This window comes from Sciurus carolinensis, chromosome 14, assembly GCF_902686445.1.
Source record: "Sciurus carolinensis chromosome 14, mSciCar1.2, whole genome shotgun sequence".
Taxonomy (NCBI): domain Eukaryota; kingdom Metazoa; phylum Chordata; class Mammalia; order Rodentia; family Sciuridae; genus Sciurus; species Sciurus carolinensis.
The window spans coordinates 63,944,190-63,965,479 of record NC_062226.1 but is presented as its reverse complement, the minus strand read 5'-3'; the positions used below and the strand labels follow the sequence as shown (position 1 = coordinate 63,965,479).

The following is a 21,290-nucleotide window of genomic DNA, read 5'->3' as shown; positions in this document are numbered from 1 at the left end:
GTTATTAAATGTCAAAAAATACCCCAAAGCAAGACTTACTGTAGATAAATAAGAAAATGCATGCTCAAATCACTCTGTAACGAGTTAATTAAAATTCTGTTTTCCTTGCCAGTCATTTGCTTGACAATTCATGTCATCTAGCTTTCCTTTCTATAATATTGAACATGTAAGTTAATTTGATCGTTCATAAAATTCATCTGCTTACTGGTCATTCCATCAAAACACATAAATAGGTAATTAAGGGCAGTGAACAAGTGACTAGGGTGTTTAGTGACTTCTGAATAAACACAACGTGAAAACAAAAAATTAAGTCTTATTAAAAGTACAGGGAACCAGGTGCAGTAGTTCACACCTGTGGTCTCTGGTACTCAGGAGGCTTAGGCAGGGGGATTGCTTGAACCCAAGAGTCCAAGCTATGCCTGGGCAACACAGTAGAACACTGTCTACTGGGAAAAAAATTAATAGTACAGGGACTAGACCAAGTAACCCTAATTAAAATTAAAAACGTACCCCCAGGGTTTAAGATAAAATCCTAAACTCTATAAGTGAATTCCTTGAAGATAAGGATTTGTTTTTAATCTTTAGATTCCTATCAAATTCCTTATACTATACAAAACTCAGAAGATATTCAGGAAATATTTGCCAAGTGAATAAGACTAGTATCTGTAACTAAAGTAAGAAAACTTAGTTTATCTGCTGTGCAATGTTTCCAAAAGGTAATTTTAATTTTGGGATGATTTAAACGACTAAAGACAAAGTGATTTCCTCCTATAGCTGAGATGGCTTTTGGTTTTGTTAACCATTAACTAGTTTACCAGAAAGAGCTGCAAAAAGAAAATACTATACACAGTGAAGTAACTGTCAAAACCTTAAATATGGCTGCAGTTGTGGTTCAGTGGTAGACTGCTTGCCTAGAATGAATGAGGCACTGGGTTTGATCCTCAGCAACACATAAAAATAAAGGTATTGTGTCCATTTACAACTAAAAAAAAAAATGCAAAGAAACCTTAAATAAAACAAATTTAAGAATAATTTAGCAATTACTGCAACCACATTTATAAATAAAGTCAATCAGGGTTTATTGAGGACTGTGATTGTACTTAAAAGTTCCTTACACTGTAGTAAAATAGATTTTGTACTCTCTACAAAATGTTGATTTGATGCCTAACTACATAAAAATGGAATGTATAAGCTGGATGTGGTGGCACATGCCTGTAATTCCAGTGGCTCAGAGGCTGAGGTAGGAGTATCACAAGGTCAAAGCCAAACTCAGCAACTTATCGAGGCCCTAAGCAACTTAGTGAGACCCTGTCTCAAAATAAACAAGTACATAAATTAATTTATTAGTTAATTAATTAATTTTTAAAAGGGCGGGTGATGTGGGTCAGTAGTTAAGCACCCCAGGTTCAATCCCCAATACAAAAAAAGAATATATAATATAAAAGGGAAAATCTCATAATCCTTCATTATAATAGAGCTAAAATTTTTTATGTGATAGGAAATAAGATGAATGTTTGATAATTACTTGTCTTATATCAGGCTTTTCATATATGTAATAGTATACTACATGTTGAGTGCATATAAATTCATGTAATTGAGTTTAACATAATTTGACAATAGTTTTCTTACCTGTGTATCATTCCTCACTACATTTTCAGTTTTTATACCATATTTTTAAAATGAATAAATAAAATACATATACAATCATATTATTTATAAGTATGAATCCTCTACTAAGGAAACCAAAAGATAAAGAGTGAACTTATTTGTCATAAATTATAATGGGTTGAAGACAGCTAAGGTTAAGAATCCTTCTAAACTATCTTATAGAAACATGAAGAGTAAAAAAAAAATAATATTGACATTAGAAAGTTTCATCAAATACGAGTTGGAAGTACATGATGTAATAGAATACTCTCATTAGCAAATGTGGTATTATTTCCCTGATTACTGCCTAACTTTAACATCAATTTGTTATCTTCCCATAATAAGTTGACAGCAACACAGAGAATGAAAGAATAGGGTACTTAGCAAATACAGGATTATACTACAGTATTGTAACCTTAGGACAACTGACATTTAGGGCCAGATGATTCTCTTTTGTGGGGGAATGTCATATACACTGTAGGATCATTATGGAGGATATTCAACAGTATCATTAGCCTTTATCCATTAAAGTTCAATACCACCTCTTCAGTTATGACCAAGAACTGTCTTTAGACATTGCCAACAGTCTCCCAGTGAGGGGAGGAGGCAAGTTCATCCCTAATTGATAACTGCTGGCTTACACAGAACTCTGTGATCAAGAAATGGGTGCCACCATTTCTTACCTAATCTTCTAACTTCTCTAATGTTTACTGTTCTATGAACTTAAATTATTTTAAGAATGTAATATTAATTTTATTCATTTGAAATCCTTAAATTTTAACATATTTTTCTACATACATACTATAATCATTATGCATATATTATTTTGTATGTTCTTAAAATACCACATTTCACAAATATTTTCATGTAGCAACAATGTCCCACCAATATTTCATCTTTTTAGTTATATGATATACCACTGTATTAATATTATAGTTTGGTTAATCATTTGCCTACTACTGGACACGTGGGATATTTCCAAATTTCCACTATTAAAGGTAGTTTGTTAAACATCACTATGTATATTACTTCTGGGGGTGGAAGGGAAGAAATGCAAAGAATAGAATTAGATCCCAAATATTATCACAGTATCAAAAAGCAAAGGCAGTTTTGTGGCTTTTCTAACATACTGATAATAAAATTTAAAAATAATTGTAATCTGCCTTAAATACCATTCAAAGTTAAGGTCCTTGAATGTTAAAAGATGTATTAGAAAAGATATGGTCTGATATTTAAAATCTTAATTTATCTATACTGATATCTATACTATCTTTCATTATCATTATATGATCCAGACATGGTTTCTTCTCTTATAAATACATCTTTTTGTTGCCAAATTTTAACCTTTCTTTATAACCAATCTCTATGTGAATCCTTCCTTATTGAAGAAAAGAAGATTGAAAACTTTTTGAAAATCTAAACTATGATGTAAAGCAGATAAGATGAAAAACAAGCTCACATGCAAAACAGAAATAAAAGCTTGGCAAATCTTCCAATTTTTACTATCTATAAAGAAATAATGTCTAATAAATTTCAAACACAATAGCATCAGGTACATTTATCAATACCTTAGTTTTCCATCTTTCTAGGAAACAAAAAATTTCCTAGACTAGAAAAGGATATTTCCCAATAAGCAAAATTCAAATTTTATTTCAATTAAAACAAAAAAACGTGATTTATCCTTTAGGTATCTGAAGACTCCTGATCTAAAGAATGATGAGAAAAATTAAAGGACTCTGTCACAATATCTTTATTTACCTCATCCAGAGGCTTCATTTTTTTCTCAGGTAGATAATCAAGTATAGCACTTCAGGATCTAAAGAATGTTGAGTCACTTCTGAATTAAGTGATGTGATCAGGTTAACTGAGTAAGCTCAAACAAAATTATAGCATTTTTCTCTCTTTACATGATTAACCATAAAAGGAATTAGCCATCTTGCAAGAATGAGTAAACAATCTAGATTTTAAAAAACTGTACATCTTCCATTACGAAGTTTCTTAGAGGTTAAAAAAGAGGTTAAAAAACTTTTTAATGTTAACATAAAACTGTTTTAAAATGTAAAGTCTGTTAATGAAAAACAAAGACAACTTTTTAAACGGAATGTTGACCTGGTAGGGAAAACCGCATCATTCTTCCTTGTTGCTTTGGTAGGAAAAACTATCTGGAAAGGCCCTGCAGAAAAGAAGCCCCCCGAAGTAGCTAGTTATTTGTATGACACTATTAAATTCTCAATCATGTATAATTTCTATCTGTAATAATGACATCTGTAACCAAAATTTATATGGAATATATATTATTTGTTTTTGGTGCTATTATTACAGATATGAAAAGTGATAATGAATAACATAATTGTTTAAGCTTTAAATACTATTTTAGTTTTGACAGTGATATTCTCTAATGAAGGGCAATATTAATACTTCATTTATTTAGCAATAGTATAGGAAGCCCACAAGACCAGGAAATCAGTCAAAACAATTATTCCTATCACTGAGTTAATACATTTTATTATTAAGAAAATTCCTCAGGGTCCTCACTGTGAGTCTGATTCTAACAAGTACGGTTACCTGCTTTTTTAATCCCCAGTGTATCAGTTAGGGCAAATATATGTACTCAACAAGAGATGACAACTGACAGACAGTCTGGCAATGAAGAAAGACAGAACAAAAGCCAAGAATGGAGACATACAAAATCCTTTAAAATACACAGGATAAAAGTCTTTCGATGAATGCCGAATTAGAGCTACTGATATCAACAGATTTCCCTCTCTTTTTTCTTTCTTTCTTCTTCTTATTCTTCTTTTTGTACTAGAGATTGAACCTAGGGGTGCTTTACCATTAAGCTATATCCCTAAACCTTATAATTTAAAATTTTTGAGATGGGGTCTAAGTTTCCCAGGCTGCACTTGAATTTGTGATCCTCCTGCCTCAGCCTCCCCAATAGCTGGGATTACAGGCAGGCGCCACAGAGCCCTGTTGATATCAATTTATAGAATTGATATTCATAATGATGACCTTTAGTAATCAAGAAAGGTTTGCTTACATTGTGTTCAACATAGTACAAAGAAGCAAAGAAGTTAAGTGATTGAAATAAAGATTTTAGTATTGAAAGTTTAAGTTTCAGTTATTTAGAAAATTCAGTTAAGTGAAATACCTTATTTCCAAATGATGCCAAACTGGTATTAAATATGAACATAAACAATAAAGTTAACTCCTACAACGAACTCAGTATTAGATTCTGTAAAAAAAAAAAATAGGGAATACTACTGAGATGCAACTTTTATAGCCTATTTGCTTTATGCTACGTGGCCATTTCACATTGTTTGAAATAATCTGTTCTTGTAAATAATCTTTTAGGAAGTTTACATCAAAGGGAAACAGCTCACATGTTGGTAATCTCAATAAAATTATCCCTGCTAAGTATAGTTCCAAGAATTTCTATTTCTCAAATGATGAAACACATATTTTAAAAAATGAATATTGCAAGTATGAGGGGCCATGAATAAATCGGAGACACAAAAGCCAATCAATTACACTCCATATGTTATCTAATTTTCTGATAAACATGCCCTCAAGGACTACAGTGTCAAGTATTTGTTGTTTGTTTCCTCTTATTTTTCTTGTACTTGATTCTTTGAAGTAAGGCAACACGCTTATACTTCACTTGTACCTCACCAATGAAATGAAGTGGATGGTTTTATAGAAAAACTCTAGGATGTTTTCAAGTCTTTTTCTCTTCTAAACATGCTATAAATAAGTAATTAATGTATGCTTAAAAGTATGCATTAAAAACAAAAACTCAAATTATAATGTGGAAACAAAGTTATGTTTAACTGCAGCATAAATAATTTAGCAAGTTTAATAGAATTCTGTTTAGTCATGAATTATGGACAACTAACTAAAAACAAGTAATTTCTACAAAAACTACAAATTATACCCTCATTTTAAAAAGAGACTATTTTTTCCTACTAGATAAAGAGACTACTTTTTCCTACTAGAGACTATTGTTTCCTACTACAGAAAATAATCAGTCTTTTATGAATATAAAACATGAAATACATTAAAAACTTCTCTGGCTGCACAGAAAATATTCTCAAAAATTTTTTTGAGGAATATATCACAGCAGTAAATTTAATTTTACTGAAACAGTCTTCCACATCAAGAAACTTTCCAGATACCTAAAGTATGTATGAAAATACAAGGGTCTAAACCATTTTTAATGAAAATAATTTATGTAACATACAGTTTTTCTCATTTTCAGTATATCAGTTTTCTTGCTAATTTATGATTATCCTTATAAAGATTATTTTACCTCTTAAAGTAATACTCTCAGAGGTATCCCATGAGAGACTTCTGAAATACTTAAGGTTCTTTCACTCTAATATTAAACAACTCAAAAGGTTGTACTTTTATGGCATTTCAGTCTCCTCCCTTCAGACTACCAATATGGTTTTCCTAGTAGTATGAAAGTGATTACTACAAATCTGCTGATATCCTATTTGCTGAATCATTAACCATATTTTATACATATTTACATTAACAGGTTCTAAACAAAAACACAGAAGAGGTTTCATGACATTCCTAAGACTTAAGGTTTTTTTTTTTTGTTTGTTTAAATGATGACTACTTTTCTTCAATGTTTAAAACCTTCCCCATTTATTTATTGGTATATGTTTCAAATCTATGACATAATCCAAAAGTAAATTCAGTTAAACAGGTGTTACTCATTTAATAAATAACGAGTGTTTTACCAAGTTGGGAAAATAAACATAATGCCCTTATACTGTAGTCTCTTAAGATAAATAAAAAAAATTACAAAGTAAAGATTATTTAGAATATGTAGTGAAAGCTAATTTAAAAAAACCTTCAGCTGATAAAGGTTCTTTAAAAAGTCACATTGGTAAGAATCAAAACTATCTGGGCCCAATTAAAACAATTTACGCCTATTTTCATGTTCCATAATTAAAAGTTTGCAATAAACTTCCATTAAAAGCATATAACTGTTAATTAATAATTTTGCAAGATAAGCATTATCTAAAACACTATCAGTCAGAAAACAATCAGTGTATTGGGAGTTATCTAAATCTATACCTGGTATAGACCAGGCAAACAAAATTAATTTACTTGCCCCGGCACCATTTTTGTGTATTAAAAATGAAAACTAGACCACAGGAGAAATAAAAGAATAATGTTTCTATCTTTCATTGCAAATTTTCATGTAATCCAGGAGAACAAAATTTTAAAAAGGCTTTAGAAAAGAGGCAGGAATAAATTTTAATGCTGACAATAATACACAGAACTTTCGGATTAACACCTACCGATTTTTTTCTACTGTTTTCCAGATCTTTGAGTTCATTCTCGATTTTTGTGATTAATTCCCTGAGTTCATCAAGATTAGTGCAAATAAGCTAAAATAAAACACAAAAACACAGCTTGATAACACATAATATAAAACACCCAAAATGTGGTAACAGAAGTTGTTTTAACACACACTGAATTCACAAAATTATTTTTCTCTGCAATAGTGAAAGTTCTGCAGTTTATATTTTAAGAGATATTAACTTATTATGATGTAGGAACTTCAGGTTTAGTATAAAGTAAGCTGAAATCTCAACATTAGTGATCTCATCCCATATCCCCACCTCTCAGGTTGCATTATAATCCAGATACTTTCTAAACATTATTAACTTTCAGCCCAGAATGACAAAGATCTGGAAACTCACCCTACATTTCACAGGTTATTGAATCACCTTTCAGAAGTACTTCATCAGGCAGTCTCTGGGTAGGTGACTAAATGTACCCCTGGAGAACTGTCATTATAACTTTACTTTGGTTTGCTAACTATATAATTTGACAAACTTTAGTTACTGCTGTTGGGAGTAGTTGTGAAGAAGGGCTGCTACTACGTGTAACATATTCAAAGATGTAAATAATATTAAACACACATTCTTAATATAAACTTAGTAGTTTTTAATAAATCACCCTCACAACATCTATTTCCTTTCATAACTGTGTGGTTCGTTTTGTTTTACCTTGATAACTTTGGCAAATGGCCAAAGTTCTTAGTTCTTAGTTACTAAAAACTAAACTAGCTGGGTTTAATTACTGAACTTTTATACAGAGAAGTGTCAGCAACAATAACAAAAATATTAGTAACTACATTTTAGTTCTTGTAAAAATTATGAGTTTATTCATTAGTTCAATATATTTAACTTTTTTTCCCAAAGTGATCTAAGCCATTTGAAAGCATCTGATATGAAAAACAAATAGAACATCTCTGAAACAAAACTGCAACCATAGAGAGGAAACTTTTCAGATTAAAGAAAGTCTTGTTGCAATGTTTATATTATGTAATAATTTTTTAAATGCTGTACTAATAAATTATTAATTTTACCATAAACTTTTTTGTTACATCCATTAATTTCTATGTAAGGGCACTGTTTTCCTAAAAGGCATACTTTATTATTAGAGAAACAAACAAACAAACAAAACAACAAAAGCGGATTACAACAAGTTAATTCCTATTGGCTACAGAATGACAGAAATAGGATACAGGAAGCTCCTTAAATTCCCTTTATTATTTATTAGGTTAAAGCATATAATTGCTGATAAACTTTTAATCTTAAAAATGGCTACACAGTTCAACCTCATAGATTAAGAAAAATTGTCACAGATATCATTATAACTAGTATTAATAATTATTTATTAGAAATATCTATGCAATTTCAAACTCACACACCTAACAAAGTAGGGAAAGTATGTACTAGAGTAATACAAATGAAAAAATTTCAGGGCTGGGGATGAAGCCCAGTGGTGGAGCACTAGTCTAGTACATAAGAAGCTCTGGTTAATCCCCAACACCACACACACACACAAAAAAAAACCCAAACAGGAAAACAAACAACCCCCCTGCAAAAACAAATTAAACACTTTTAGAATAGAGAACAGTGCACAGTAATGTAGTAGGAAAGTATAGTTGATATTTATTAAAAACCACATATTCCCATTTGCCAAATCTGGTTGTGAAAGAAATGTTAATGGTCAAGCAGTGGATGGGCCAATTAAGTAAGCACCTCTAGACCTGGATAATGTCTTCAATTTCTATCATATCAATAAAAGCATAGAATAAGTTGGCCCTACAGCAGGCTTTTAGTAATTACTCAGTGAGGACTAAACTTCTTGTAGCATAATCTTTTATTATGATGATTAAGTCAAATTTGTCTCAGAACCTGCAGATGGTTCTATCTCTTGTCACTGAACTTGCTGTACTAGTTTGATAGCATAAATTTCTCACTTGCACATAGAAAGCTCAGAGAATTTTTTACTTACATCTTAGTTGCTTCATTATACAAGGAATAAAGGTTTACTTTACATGTAGCTTGTAGAAACTTACAGGAACAATAGAAATATACTCATATAAGTAAACACATCCTAAAAAATGTTTAGACATTTTACTCAGTCATGAAATCAACAAATATTTATCTTCCATCAAAGGAACAGACAGCACTGCTATCTTAACAGTTATACAAAATAACACTTTCAAGTAGCTTACGGAGTTAATAAGATGTACTAAATCAGTGCTTCTCAAACTTCACTGTGCATAGAACTCAAAACACCATTTTGACTTAGTAGGTCTCAAGTGAGACCTTCGATTCTGCAAATGTAACAAGCTCCTAGGTATAGTCTGTAGATCACACTTTTGTGTAGTAAGGTACTAAATGATTATGAATTATAAGTCTATATGGCTACTGAAATATTGTGGTACTATGGAGCTAATGAATAGGAAAATTTGAAAAGATTAATTTCCAAATATGGGATGGCATATTGGATTAAGTGCATGATGATAGGACAAATATTAAAATAAATGACATGACTCTTTTTGAGGGCCAAAATGTTTTTAACAATATTTACTTTGAAGCTATATTAAAATGGCTTAATATTTACATAAGAATTTATATATCTGTATTGTTATATTTGTTATTTACATAGCAATTTGTTTATATGCTAATATATATTCTCTCTATAAATATATTTAATATATACCTAACACATGATACATAGAATCAAGTAGAAAATTCTTATACAGGAACATAATTAATTTGATTTATGCCAATCCTATGTCATATGCAACTCTATTCCCTCTGTTTTAAAAAGTAAGGAATATATGTGGCCTTTAAACTCAACACAATTTGGAATGGTATTTTAAAAACAGACTCAAATAAGTAAAGTTCACCTTAATAAGGAGAACAGGTGCATTCTGGGAACAAAGCAAAATACTTTATAAATACCTCCTCATTAGCTAGAATTTGAAAAACATATCTGAGGTATAGAACCTCCAGGGCGAAAAAGAAAGGCTCCATAGCAGCTCAGATTACAGTCAAGTCACACTGCCAACACTGATGAGAGGAGGGTTTCAAGTTATACTGCAGAGCTTAGATTCCCCAGAAGAATCTCACATTGTCTCTCAAGTAAACCTTTTACTTGACAATCATAAATCTTAGAGCTGAAAGAGACCAAAAATACAAAATTTGGTCCAAGTCTTAGCCTAGGCTAAAAAGTTGTATCTCCAATTCACATTATGATGACACACTAGTAGAGGAAACTACAGAACTCAAGACTAATCCTTCTATTCTGTTATATTCTTTGAGGAGTTTTTCTTTTTCTTTTTGGAACTGGGGATTAAACCCAGGGGTGCTTAACCACTGAGCCATATCTTCAGTCCTTCTTTATATTTTATTTAGAGATGGGGTCTCACTGAGTTGCTTAGGGCCTAAGTTACCGAGGCTGACTTTGAACTCCTCAGCCTCCTGAGCCACTAGGATTACAGGCTTGTGCCACTGCACCCCTGGCTCTTTCAGGGGTTTTTCTAAATGAAACAAAATAAACAAAAATATCTAACAGTAAATGAATTTGAGAGGGGAGAAGTCCTATAGAGATCAAATGAATACCATGATCACATCTCAGAAAAATTATATAATAAATAATTCCTTACATTATTGCTTAAATTACTTAAATTATGCCCTTTGGGTAGAAATTCAATAGGTTTAAAGATTATTCATTCCAAAAAGAATATAAGGTAGCACACAAAAATACAAACAACAAGGTAGATTTTATTTGAAAGCAAAGGGAAAACCATGTAAAGTAAAATTATATCCAAACAAAATGGATCACACTTGTTTCCATTCTAAATAAAGATCATATTATTTATTATAAAAATGGTAAGCACAACATGTATAATGCAAATTCAAAATTTACACTGTATTTGAATTAAAATTATATTAATCTCTCTTAAAATTATGCAGACAGGCTGGGCATGGTGGTGCACACCTGTAATCCCAGTGAGTTGGGAGGCTGAGGCATGAGGATGGCAAGTTTGAGGACAGCCTGGGGAACTGAAAAAGACTGTTTCAAAAAAAAAAAAAAAAAAAAAAAGTGGCAGGTGGGGTAGTGGGGAACTGGAGCTATGATAAAAGCACCCCTGGGTTCAATTCCCAGTATTAAACCCCCAAAACAAATAAAAACCAATCCAAAACAACAACAACAAAAAACAAAAAACAAACCAAAGAACAAAAAGAACTATGCAAACAGGAAAATATTTCTTAAGAGCACCATACCAGCAATAATGATATACAAACCTGCAAATAAGGATATCACTGTGGCATTAAACTTGTTAACAAACAAGTTAAAATAACTTTTTATTACCACATGATTAAAAATTGATGTTTTGGGCTGGAGATGTAGCTTGGTGTAGAGTATTAGCTGAGTGTCCATGAGGCCCTGAGTTCAATCCCCCCCACACAAACAAGACCTGATGTTTCTTTTAATGCACTGTATTTTAAAAATGGGAAGCATTTTAAGAGGTAAGTAAAAATCCCTGTTGTTGAAAGTGAAACAAAAAGCTGAAATCAAATATACTCATTTTAAGAGGTAGCAATTCAAAATAATGACTTAACCCAAAGGCCCTTAACACAGTGAAATAGTTAAAAACTCTAATTTCATTTTTAGTCCAGTTTGTTACATGGAGGGTAGTACTTTACTTCTTATTCTTTAGTTCCTCCATTAGTTAGATCAAGAAATATTGTTTTTTTCAGAGGTATGTTAAGGATCTATGAGTTGATGTTTGAAAATAACACTACTATATAAGTTTTGGCAGCTGGATTCTGGATTTCCTCTGCAAATTAGCATTTAGAATAAATTACACATATGGAACAGGAGTGGGTACACATTGCATCAAGGATATATATTTGATTACCAATGAAAAATAGAATCACAGTAAATAAGGTCATTAACAAGTTGAAAATTTTTGTCTTATTGGGGCTTGATACACTAAGTTTATAAAATACTTTCTATGACATTCTGTCATAATTATATACAAAACAATTCATATTAGATTTCTCAAATATTAAACAGATTGATTAAAAGAAAATAATTTGGGATAAAAACAAATTTATTAGGAAAACTGACATTTACTTTTCAGTGTAATTTTTTTTTAATATTAGAAATTGATAATGAAATACATAATATAGTCAATATAACAAAATCATCACTGTTAATTTGCTATAAAAGTCTAAACCACCAATATCCTAAACATTCAAAATGAATATATTTCCTATTTTTTGCAATCACTGTTGACTAAAAAAATCCAATAATTTCCCCTACATTCCAACTCACAATTTATCATAACACTAAAGTAAAGATAAGCATAAGTTTTTACTATGTGATCAAATAAATTATTGGTTTTTTCACTGTTTAATCTTTTAAAGATCATTTTTAAAGACCAAATCCAAGATTTAATTCAAGGTCATTAGTTGGAAAAAGTGCTAAGGTCAGTAACAGATGTTCTTAAGTCAATTCTTAATTGATTTTCAAACTAGTAACAACATTTTTCATCATAAGCATCTGGCATGCTTATTTGAAAAAATAAATAATAAGAATAGCTAAAATAGTTAGCTATATAATTTAATCTTCACAACAACTCTATGAAAGTAAGTACTATCCGCCTCTGTACAGATGAGGAATTGGAATCAGAGAGTTGTTAACTAACTTACTCAAGGTTAGAGTTAGTAAGTAGGCTGTAGAGCTGGCATTCAAACTTGAATAGCCTGGTTCCAGAAATCATATGTTTAACCACATGCAGATTACTGGTACCCATCAAAATTCAAAGAATCGCAGTCTTTGGAGGATAAAAAACAGGAATCTTCATTTTTAATATTGCTCTGGATTGTTTTTATATTAATTAAGTTTTGAGAACCCCTGACAGATCTCAGGAAAAAGCATGGACGTTGTTAGTCCCTTTACAGTACACACAATAAATAAATAAATCCAATCCATCATCTAAATAGGAGTGATATAATTATTTTTTTTAAATGAGGTGTAGATTTAGGTGTGTATATGAACATGAATTCTTCCTAAAGCAAATAAGCAGGGAAGTTTGATTTCTAGCTTTTAAAAAGTCAACAAAAACATTTTCAAAATGAGGTCAAAACAGGTCTCATATTTTTTGAGGGGTGGTGGTAGTGGTACTGGGATTGAACTCAGGGTCTTGAACACGCTAGGCAAGTGCAATACTATTAAGCTACATCCCCAGCCATTTTTTGTTTCATTTGTTTTTTTTTGTTGTTGTTGTTTCGGAGACAGGGTCTTGCTAAGTTGTCCAGGTTAACCTTTAACTTGTGATCCTTCTCCTTCAGCCTTCTCAGTAGCTAAGATTACAAACATGCATCCCAGCCAGGTTTTATTTCGTATTAGGATTCTAAAATAAACTTCACAATTTCATCCCTTGCTCCTAAGTTTATTTTCTGTCAATTCAAAGAATATCAGGATTTAATATATATTCACCAACAGTTTCATTATTTTCAGCAATAAGCAATAATATATTTTAGAGGACTGGGGATATACAGCTCAGTGGTAAAGAGCTCACCTAGAATATGCAAAGCCATGGGTTTCATCCCCAGTGCCCACAATGAAAAAAAAATTAGGATGGATAGTATAAAGGAAATCTTCTAGTTAAATATTTCTATATTTTTGTTTAATAATAGAAATGAGCTATTTAAAATAACAGCTAAAATGAGTCCTCTGTATAATCTGAGGTTCTAAATATCATATTACTAGAGCTTTTGAGAAGGATAAATTCACTTCTTTATTGATAATAATTGGTATTCTAATATGAGGATAAAAGTTTTGCAGTCTGCAAAGTTTACTATGACTAATACCATTTTCTATTAACATGTTTATTTGAAGCAAAAGACCTGGTCTTATAGGAGATAGCTGCCAAATTTTCTTAATGGCACGCATATTATAAATTCAGCATAAGAAGTCTTGTTCTCAAGAGACTATTCCCCACCTCAGCTTGCCTGCCAGCCAGTCAGCCAATCTGCCAGTCAAACGCACACCTTCCTCACTATCTGCCCAACCTTAAGAATCAGGAAGGAGACTATTTATTTTGAACAGCTCAATCTAGAAAAAACTTGTACTTTTGACCTTTAGTTGCTGAGAATAAGCAAAAGAACAATAACTAAAAGCATCACTTAAAAGATTGGTTTTCAAACATTTTTTGTCCATGACCTATAAACAAAAAAATATATTTTACAATGCATGTCACTGTGTACACACACATAACTAAAACCAGTTTCATAAAACAATGTAACTATACATATTTACATGAATACATGTGACACACTAAGTACGATACACTGATAATTTCTATTTTAATTCTGTTAGCTTAAAGGAGAAATGATGGTCATGCAATCCACTGCACTGACTTCATGAATCATTAAAAAAATACCACTTGGAATTTAAAAAAAGCACTGCCTATGCAATCTATGTCACTTAGTAAGTGTAAAAACATCTACCCACCAACATACAAATGGAGAAAATACTAAAATTGGGTCAGATGTATCCTAAGATCTATATTTCTGGGATTAATATTTTGAGGAATTGAGGAAAACATAAAAGGGAGAAATAGCAAAGGCAGCATGACATAAGTGCAAGCATAATGATAGAGCACGAGGGCATTAAATATTATAAGCAATCAATGGTAGAAAGGATTCTAAGTAAATAGTAAAATCATATTTTTATTGACTATGCTGGAACCAAGGTTATATATAAGAAGATTTTATAGAAATATCTGTAATTCATTCAAATATTAAAAATACTGTATTCTTAAAGTCATTAAAATACTTTATCCTAAAATACTGAGATTAAAAATATGTCTAGGGCTGGGGATATAGCTCAGTGGTAGAGAACTTGCCTAGATCAGTGAGGCCCTACGTTCAATTCTCAGTACTATAAAAATGAAAAAAAAAATTGAAAAATTAACAGTAAAATAGTCTATTTTCTTTCACTATTTATTTAAATACATTTCATCTTTACCAATTAGCAACTTCTCCCAAATAGAATTTTTTTAAAAAGCTGTCCACATTTTCTGAATATATGTAACTGATAAACTCACATAATATTATCAATATTTTCATACTTACTGCCTTTTTATTTTTACTTCTAATTGACTTGAGACCCATAAGTTCATTTCAGCATTCATTATCTTTTGGTAATAAGGTATGAGCTTATAAAACTTTAGGAAATGGATTAGGCAGAAAACAACAAAGAAATTTTTTAAGAAACTTGTTGGTTGAAAAAAACACATTTTTAATAAAATAGAAAATAAAAGCATATTTAATTAAAGCACAATTCTCTGCTTATCTTTAGTATCAGCTACAAACAAAAAACTCTTCATATATTCATATGGCAGTACATACAATTATTATTTTTCGAAAAGTTTAAAGACCATTTCATTTAACCTTTACTTTTCTCTTTGAAGCTCATATACAGTCAAGAATTAAAATATTTGTGTTTCAAGTTAATAAATCAACTATTCCATATTGCCCAAAGAAATAAGAATGGATTACCTAGGCAATATTACCATGTACAAGTTATGACTTGTTCTTGACTTTCACTTTCATATTTGCTTAATACATATGCAGAAAAAGTACTTGTATTCATATACAGAGATATATACATATATTTCTATTAAACTACTTCTATGAAATGTAGTATAGGTTAATATATTAAAAAACAGGTTTTTTTGACTATCAAGAACCAAAAAAAGGTAAAAAGCTGTGATATACTAGCAGATTAAATCTTGGTTACATATCTGTACTTGCAAAGAAAAAGACATTGTCAGAAACACTCAAAAGTATGTTACAGTTTCTTGAAATTCAGCCAATCTCTCAAGGAATAATATAAACACTGAAACAAAAAAATTAAACCAAAAATTTGAGACAAAGTTAAAAATTTTACCTGAAATTCTGGTACAGTAGGTGACTTTGTGACAGTTTTCCTCTTCTTTGTGATTGCTTTTTTAGATATGGATTTTTTTCCTTTCAAGATTAAAAGAGAAAAGCTTCATAATGCTGTTTACAGCACTTCATTAACAAAAACCAAATTACATAGAGCCTTGAAAGTTAAATTATAACTAACAGATGGCTGCTAGTGAGTCAAATAAAAATGATGAATCAAACAAGCCCAGCAAAAGCAAACATTAAACTATAACTACCTGTAACAGACACATTAACAAATGCTGTCTTGTTTGTATAAGAACCCAACTATTACTATCCCCAATGTGTTATATAAGTATCAGAATTTATTGCAATAAGATTAAGGAAAAAAAGCCACATTATTACTGTTCAGTAACTATCTACATTCACAACTTACAATATGATGACACTGGGGAAAAAACCTTACCTTCAATAATGACTTCTGCAGTCAGGAACTTGCATAAGAACTATATTTGAAGATTATGGTCTCTAGTCAACCTAATGTGAAAATCCCCTTAGTAGCTTAAGAAACGTTTTTCTATTCCTTTAGCTTTGCACTCACCTAATGGGCTTCCCTTGGCAGTATTCAATGTTCACAGATTAAAAAGAAGGTAAACGTCCCCCTTTAAAGTGCACCTAGTAATTTGTGCAATCAGAAAACACTGGGAAAAATAAATGTCATATTCTTAAAGAAATTCAATTTGTGGCATACACTTGAAGTCTGTTTCTTTGTATTTAACAGGACAGAAAAGATACATAAAATCTATTTTTCATGTTTTTCTACATTGTAATTAGGAAAAATTAAATAATAAATTGCTGTTAATTATTCAACAAATGCTAGATACAGTACACTAAAATTTATGGATACAATCAGAAATTATAAAATGAAGGCCTTGTCCTCTAGGAGATTATAATCTAACAAAGGCATAAAAAATTTAAGTGATGCTTCTATTGGCTCACAATTTTTTGTGGTCAAAATCAACTTAAAAGTTACTTTTTCAAAAAGGAAAAGGAGTAAACAGAGTAAATTTTCTGTGCATAATTCTAAAGCTTCAGTTTTCCTAAATAGATACAATTTCAGATGAAAGATGTTAATTTTATTGCAAATTTTATTCAACACAATTGATAAAACTCCACTATCAATATAATCATGCTATTTTCTGTCTTCCTTTTTAATCATATCACAGAACCATAATTTGAATAATTGCCAACTTTAGATTCAAAATGTATCTGCTGAGATTCACAATTTAAATTTTACTGTCTTGTTTATAAGTATCAACTTGTCATTTGACATTTGCTTTTAATTAATTTAAAATAAAGTAATTCAACATATATTTCCTTTCTCATCTCTGTTACTTGCTGTGCTTACATTGTGCCTATTATGAAACTAAACTTGTATGAAAATAGGTAAATGGATGGGTTGCTTAAAGGAGCAATACTCAGGGAGAAGTGATTAAATTCTTGGTGTCTCTATGATACAGCTATCTCGAGGGGACTCAGGAATCTGAATGTCAGGATGCCTTTTCTTTATACACCACCTTTATCATTTTAAAAAAATATATGGGAAAAGATATAGTGAACTTGCTGACCTAGGTCTGAAAAGAATTAATCAAAATAGCAATCTGTTGAAGAAAAGGAAATTCTTCAATGCACCCCCTGACCTTGCAGTACTGCTCTAATTACCTTTTAAAAATCATTTGATTCTGTGTTTGTTTATAAGTAAAAGACACTCTTGACAGTCCCACGAATTTCTTATTATTGTCACATAGGCACTAAATTCAGGTACTTCAAATTCTCAGTTGACTCTTTCGGCCACTCTATTTTAATAGGCTCAGAAACTGAAGGGTTATTTTAGTTCACCACAGTGTTAGGATACTTCAACTATTAAGTTACTAGAGGCAGTATTCTATTATTATGTAGTGGTTTTAAGACTGAGTTGTGGAACTAAATTACACGTATTTGAATATTTGCTATAACCACCTACTGGTCAAATGACCTTGAGCAAGCTGCTTTATTTCTTTATGCAGTGCTATCATCTGGAGAACAGGAATAATATTACCTAATCTGTGAGAATTAAACAAGTTACAACATGCAAAGAGCTTGGGATACTGCTGTGCATATGGCAAATGATCAATAAGTTATTGTTTCTATTTTAGCTAAGTTATGGTAAGAAGAATGGAAGCAGAAAATCTCTTAACTTTTCAATTCTTTTTTCTTACTCCTTTATTGTAGTTCTTGCTTATACGTCCTCTGTGCTATCACTCTACTTTGTACACAAATCAATGAATGTAACATTTAATCAGAGTTTTGAAATTATTTAAATCTTGGTCTTCCTTGCTATGTCGTAAGTTACTGGTGATAGAAATCATATTATTCACTTTGTATCTGGCTCACAATAAATTCTGGGAAGTGATTTTTTAAATACAAGAATCCTACTTTTTATCAGAAATTTTGCCTGCCTAGGGATAGGAAAAAAAAAAAGAAGATAATTATTCACAATTCTTTGTATCTATCTGTGTCCATTTTATAGTGAGGACGACATTTAACAATGACTTAAATAATTTACACTATTTACCAGAGTTTTACAACATGACCTACCACTGGATGTAGGAAGATGAACATTTACTGAGAGCCAACTGTGTGCCAGACACTTACTAAAGTGATTTATATAAATTATCTCATTTAATTCTCAAAACAACCCTTCAAGGTAGGTGAGACACCTTATTGAAGAGTGGGATAACCAAAAATTCAAAAGATTAATTAATGTACTGAAGCATCACACAGTAAGTATGCACCACAGCCAGGAATTCTAAATCCAAAGTCCAAGCTCCTTCCATTACATAATTCTACTTCACAAAAATCCTAGTTACCATTTCCTGACCAATTCAATTCCTACCACATACCAGGCTTTATACATGCAAGGTTCTAAGCATTTGCTATTCTAACACTTATAACAATATAGCAAAACAGGTTACTATATTATCTCTTTTTTTCACGGATAAAGAAACCAACTATAAACAGGTAAAGGAATTAATGAAGGACTTGTAGTTAATATGCACTGAAGCATATACTTTAATCTAGATCTGTCTTCACTTCAAAGTTGTGCTTTTTGATGATAATACTATATTCTTTCAAACTGCTTCCAACTGACTTCGGAGTATTCCTATTGACTAGGGATAGAAGAGAAGCATATTCATTGTACCTTCAGTCTACAGCCTCAAAAAACAAAAACAATAATTTGAATTTGAATTTCCCTGTATTTGTTGTAAAAATCAGCACTTACTTTTTATTAAATATTATTTTTGAAATGAAGCACAGGGACATTACAAAATCACACAACCTTTATTTGGTAATTTGGTTTTGTTTCAGGACAAGACATACACTAGGCAAGTTACATACCGCCCCCCAGTGGGCTTTCACTACCCCACCATTTCCTTAATCAGACCCTAGGTCTTCTATTCCCACTGCTCTAAGCCACCTGCTCCTTTAAAATGGAATGTAATTCTCAGACCTAGAATTGTGGTAAAATTAGAGAACAGTTTGAAACATAAGAATTTCAAGAATGGTATAAGGTTTGAGGTTTTAGCCTCACACCACTCTTAAGCTTAAAACATAAATGTTCAAAAAGTGTCAACTTGTACTTGGGAAAGCATAAAACCTTAATGACTAAAATAATTAATTAAAAAACTTAGTAATTAATGTTACAAAAGTACACCTAAGAAAGCTTTCTAAACACTATGCGTACAACAAAAGGGTGGCTAACCTGAAAGAAATCATGGCTAAGAATATATTTTATACTGTAACTGAAGCACAAAACCTTAGACTTCTAAAATCTGGAAATATGCCTTGTATTACAGAAATGAAGGTACTTATCATCTTCATTTCAACTTCTCTTTCCTCACTTTATTTCTCATTTTTATTCCTAGACTCTACCTGTTTTCCCTTGTCTGTCTTCACTCTTCAGCCTGTGGGGTTACTCAAAGACTTCCACAATTTCAATGCCTCCTGAGATTTAGCTTTCAGTGTTTTACTGTATTGAATTATCCCAATACAGTCACCACTTGCTCAGTGTCTTTATTTTAGAAATATTAATAAGCAAGTAGTTTAAAAAGATATTACTGTTAAAATCTCAAGGGCACTTGTATTATTAAATAGTGAATTGGAGAATTGCCAGAGATGGGAAGCCACAGCACTGGAGTCTATAATTAACCCTATTTACTAATGTGCATACCTTGAGCTAACACTTACATTCTGTAGAAATTTCTGGAATGTTATATTAAGAAGCTATTTGATCTCAATAAAACAGTCGATTTTCTCTGTTATTCTTGCCGATAAGCAAATTTTTCATCATACTGGTAATTCTTCAACCTTATCACATCATACAGTAACTCCATAACACCCCATTTCCCACCTTTAACTTAAATATTGAATCAGATGCTGCTATGGTTTGAATGTGAGGTGTTCCCCAAAAGCTCACATGTGAGACAATGAAGGAAGGTTCAGAGGAGAAATGATTGGGTTGTAAGAGTCTTAACCCAATCAGTTAATCCCTGATGGAATTAATTGAACTGGTAGAGTATGGCTGGAGGATGTAGGAATCGGGATGGGGCCATGGGGTATATATTTTGTATAAGGAGAGTGGAGTCTCTCTCTCTGCTTCCTGATGATGCAAGCTGCCTCCCTCCGCCACATCCTCCGCCATAATGTTCAGCCTCACCTTGAGCCCTGAGGAATGAACTTAGTCTATGGACTAAGACATCTGAAACTGTGAGCCCTAAAATAAAACTTTTCCTCCTCTACAATTGTGCTGGTCAGATCATTTAATCACAGCAGTGAAACAGCTGACTAAAACAGATGCCAAATTCTGCTACTTGTTGTAATATCTCTCTTAAAATGGAATTTTCTTCTCTCAGTGTGATAAAATAGTCACATTCCTTACATGGATTTAAAAGTTATCGTTCTTTATCTGAATTTAAATTTCTTCTTCCTAATTATCTTCTATCTCTTCATTTAAGCCCTGCCAACTTCTTTTCATAGTTCTTTAATGGCATCCTCATTATCTTGTGAGATCTTTTTTCCTAATCCTGCCACTTATTAGCTGTGTAACCTTGGAAAAGTAAATAAATCTCTGTACCTCAACTTTTTAAATCTATAAAATGGGAATAATAATAGCACTTACTTTTTAGAGTTTTTTGAAGATTGAGATAATATGTATAAGGCTTAGAACAGTGCTTGGCACACAGTAAGCATTATATAATATTGGGGGGAATAGAAGGGATTGAATAATAAAAGGAGATGGAATATAGTCAATTCTTTCACTCATATCTTGGAATC

General features: G+C 31.4%; 1 protein-coding gene across 3 annotated transcripts in view; it reads right to left on the bottom strand.

Moving 5' to 3' along the window:
• The window catches only part of Kiaa2026 (KIAA2026 ortholog), an 88,370-nt gene that overhangs the window by 19,323 nt on the left and 47,757 nt on the right, over positions 1-21,290 (bottom strand). For 2 of the 3 annotated variants that reach the window (XM_047523980.1, XM_047523982.1), the window contains 2 exons: positions 15,940-16,019; positions 6,963-7,052 (listed from right to left, as the gene is read on the bottom strand). In XM_047523980.1, coding sequence (XP_047379936.1) covers positions 6,963-7,052; positions 15,940-16,019 — 170 coding nt within the window. The remainder of the gene's footprint in view (positions 1-6,962; positions 7,053-15,939; positions 16,020-21,290) is intronic. The other variant, XM_047523981.1, reaches the window with a different exon arrangement.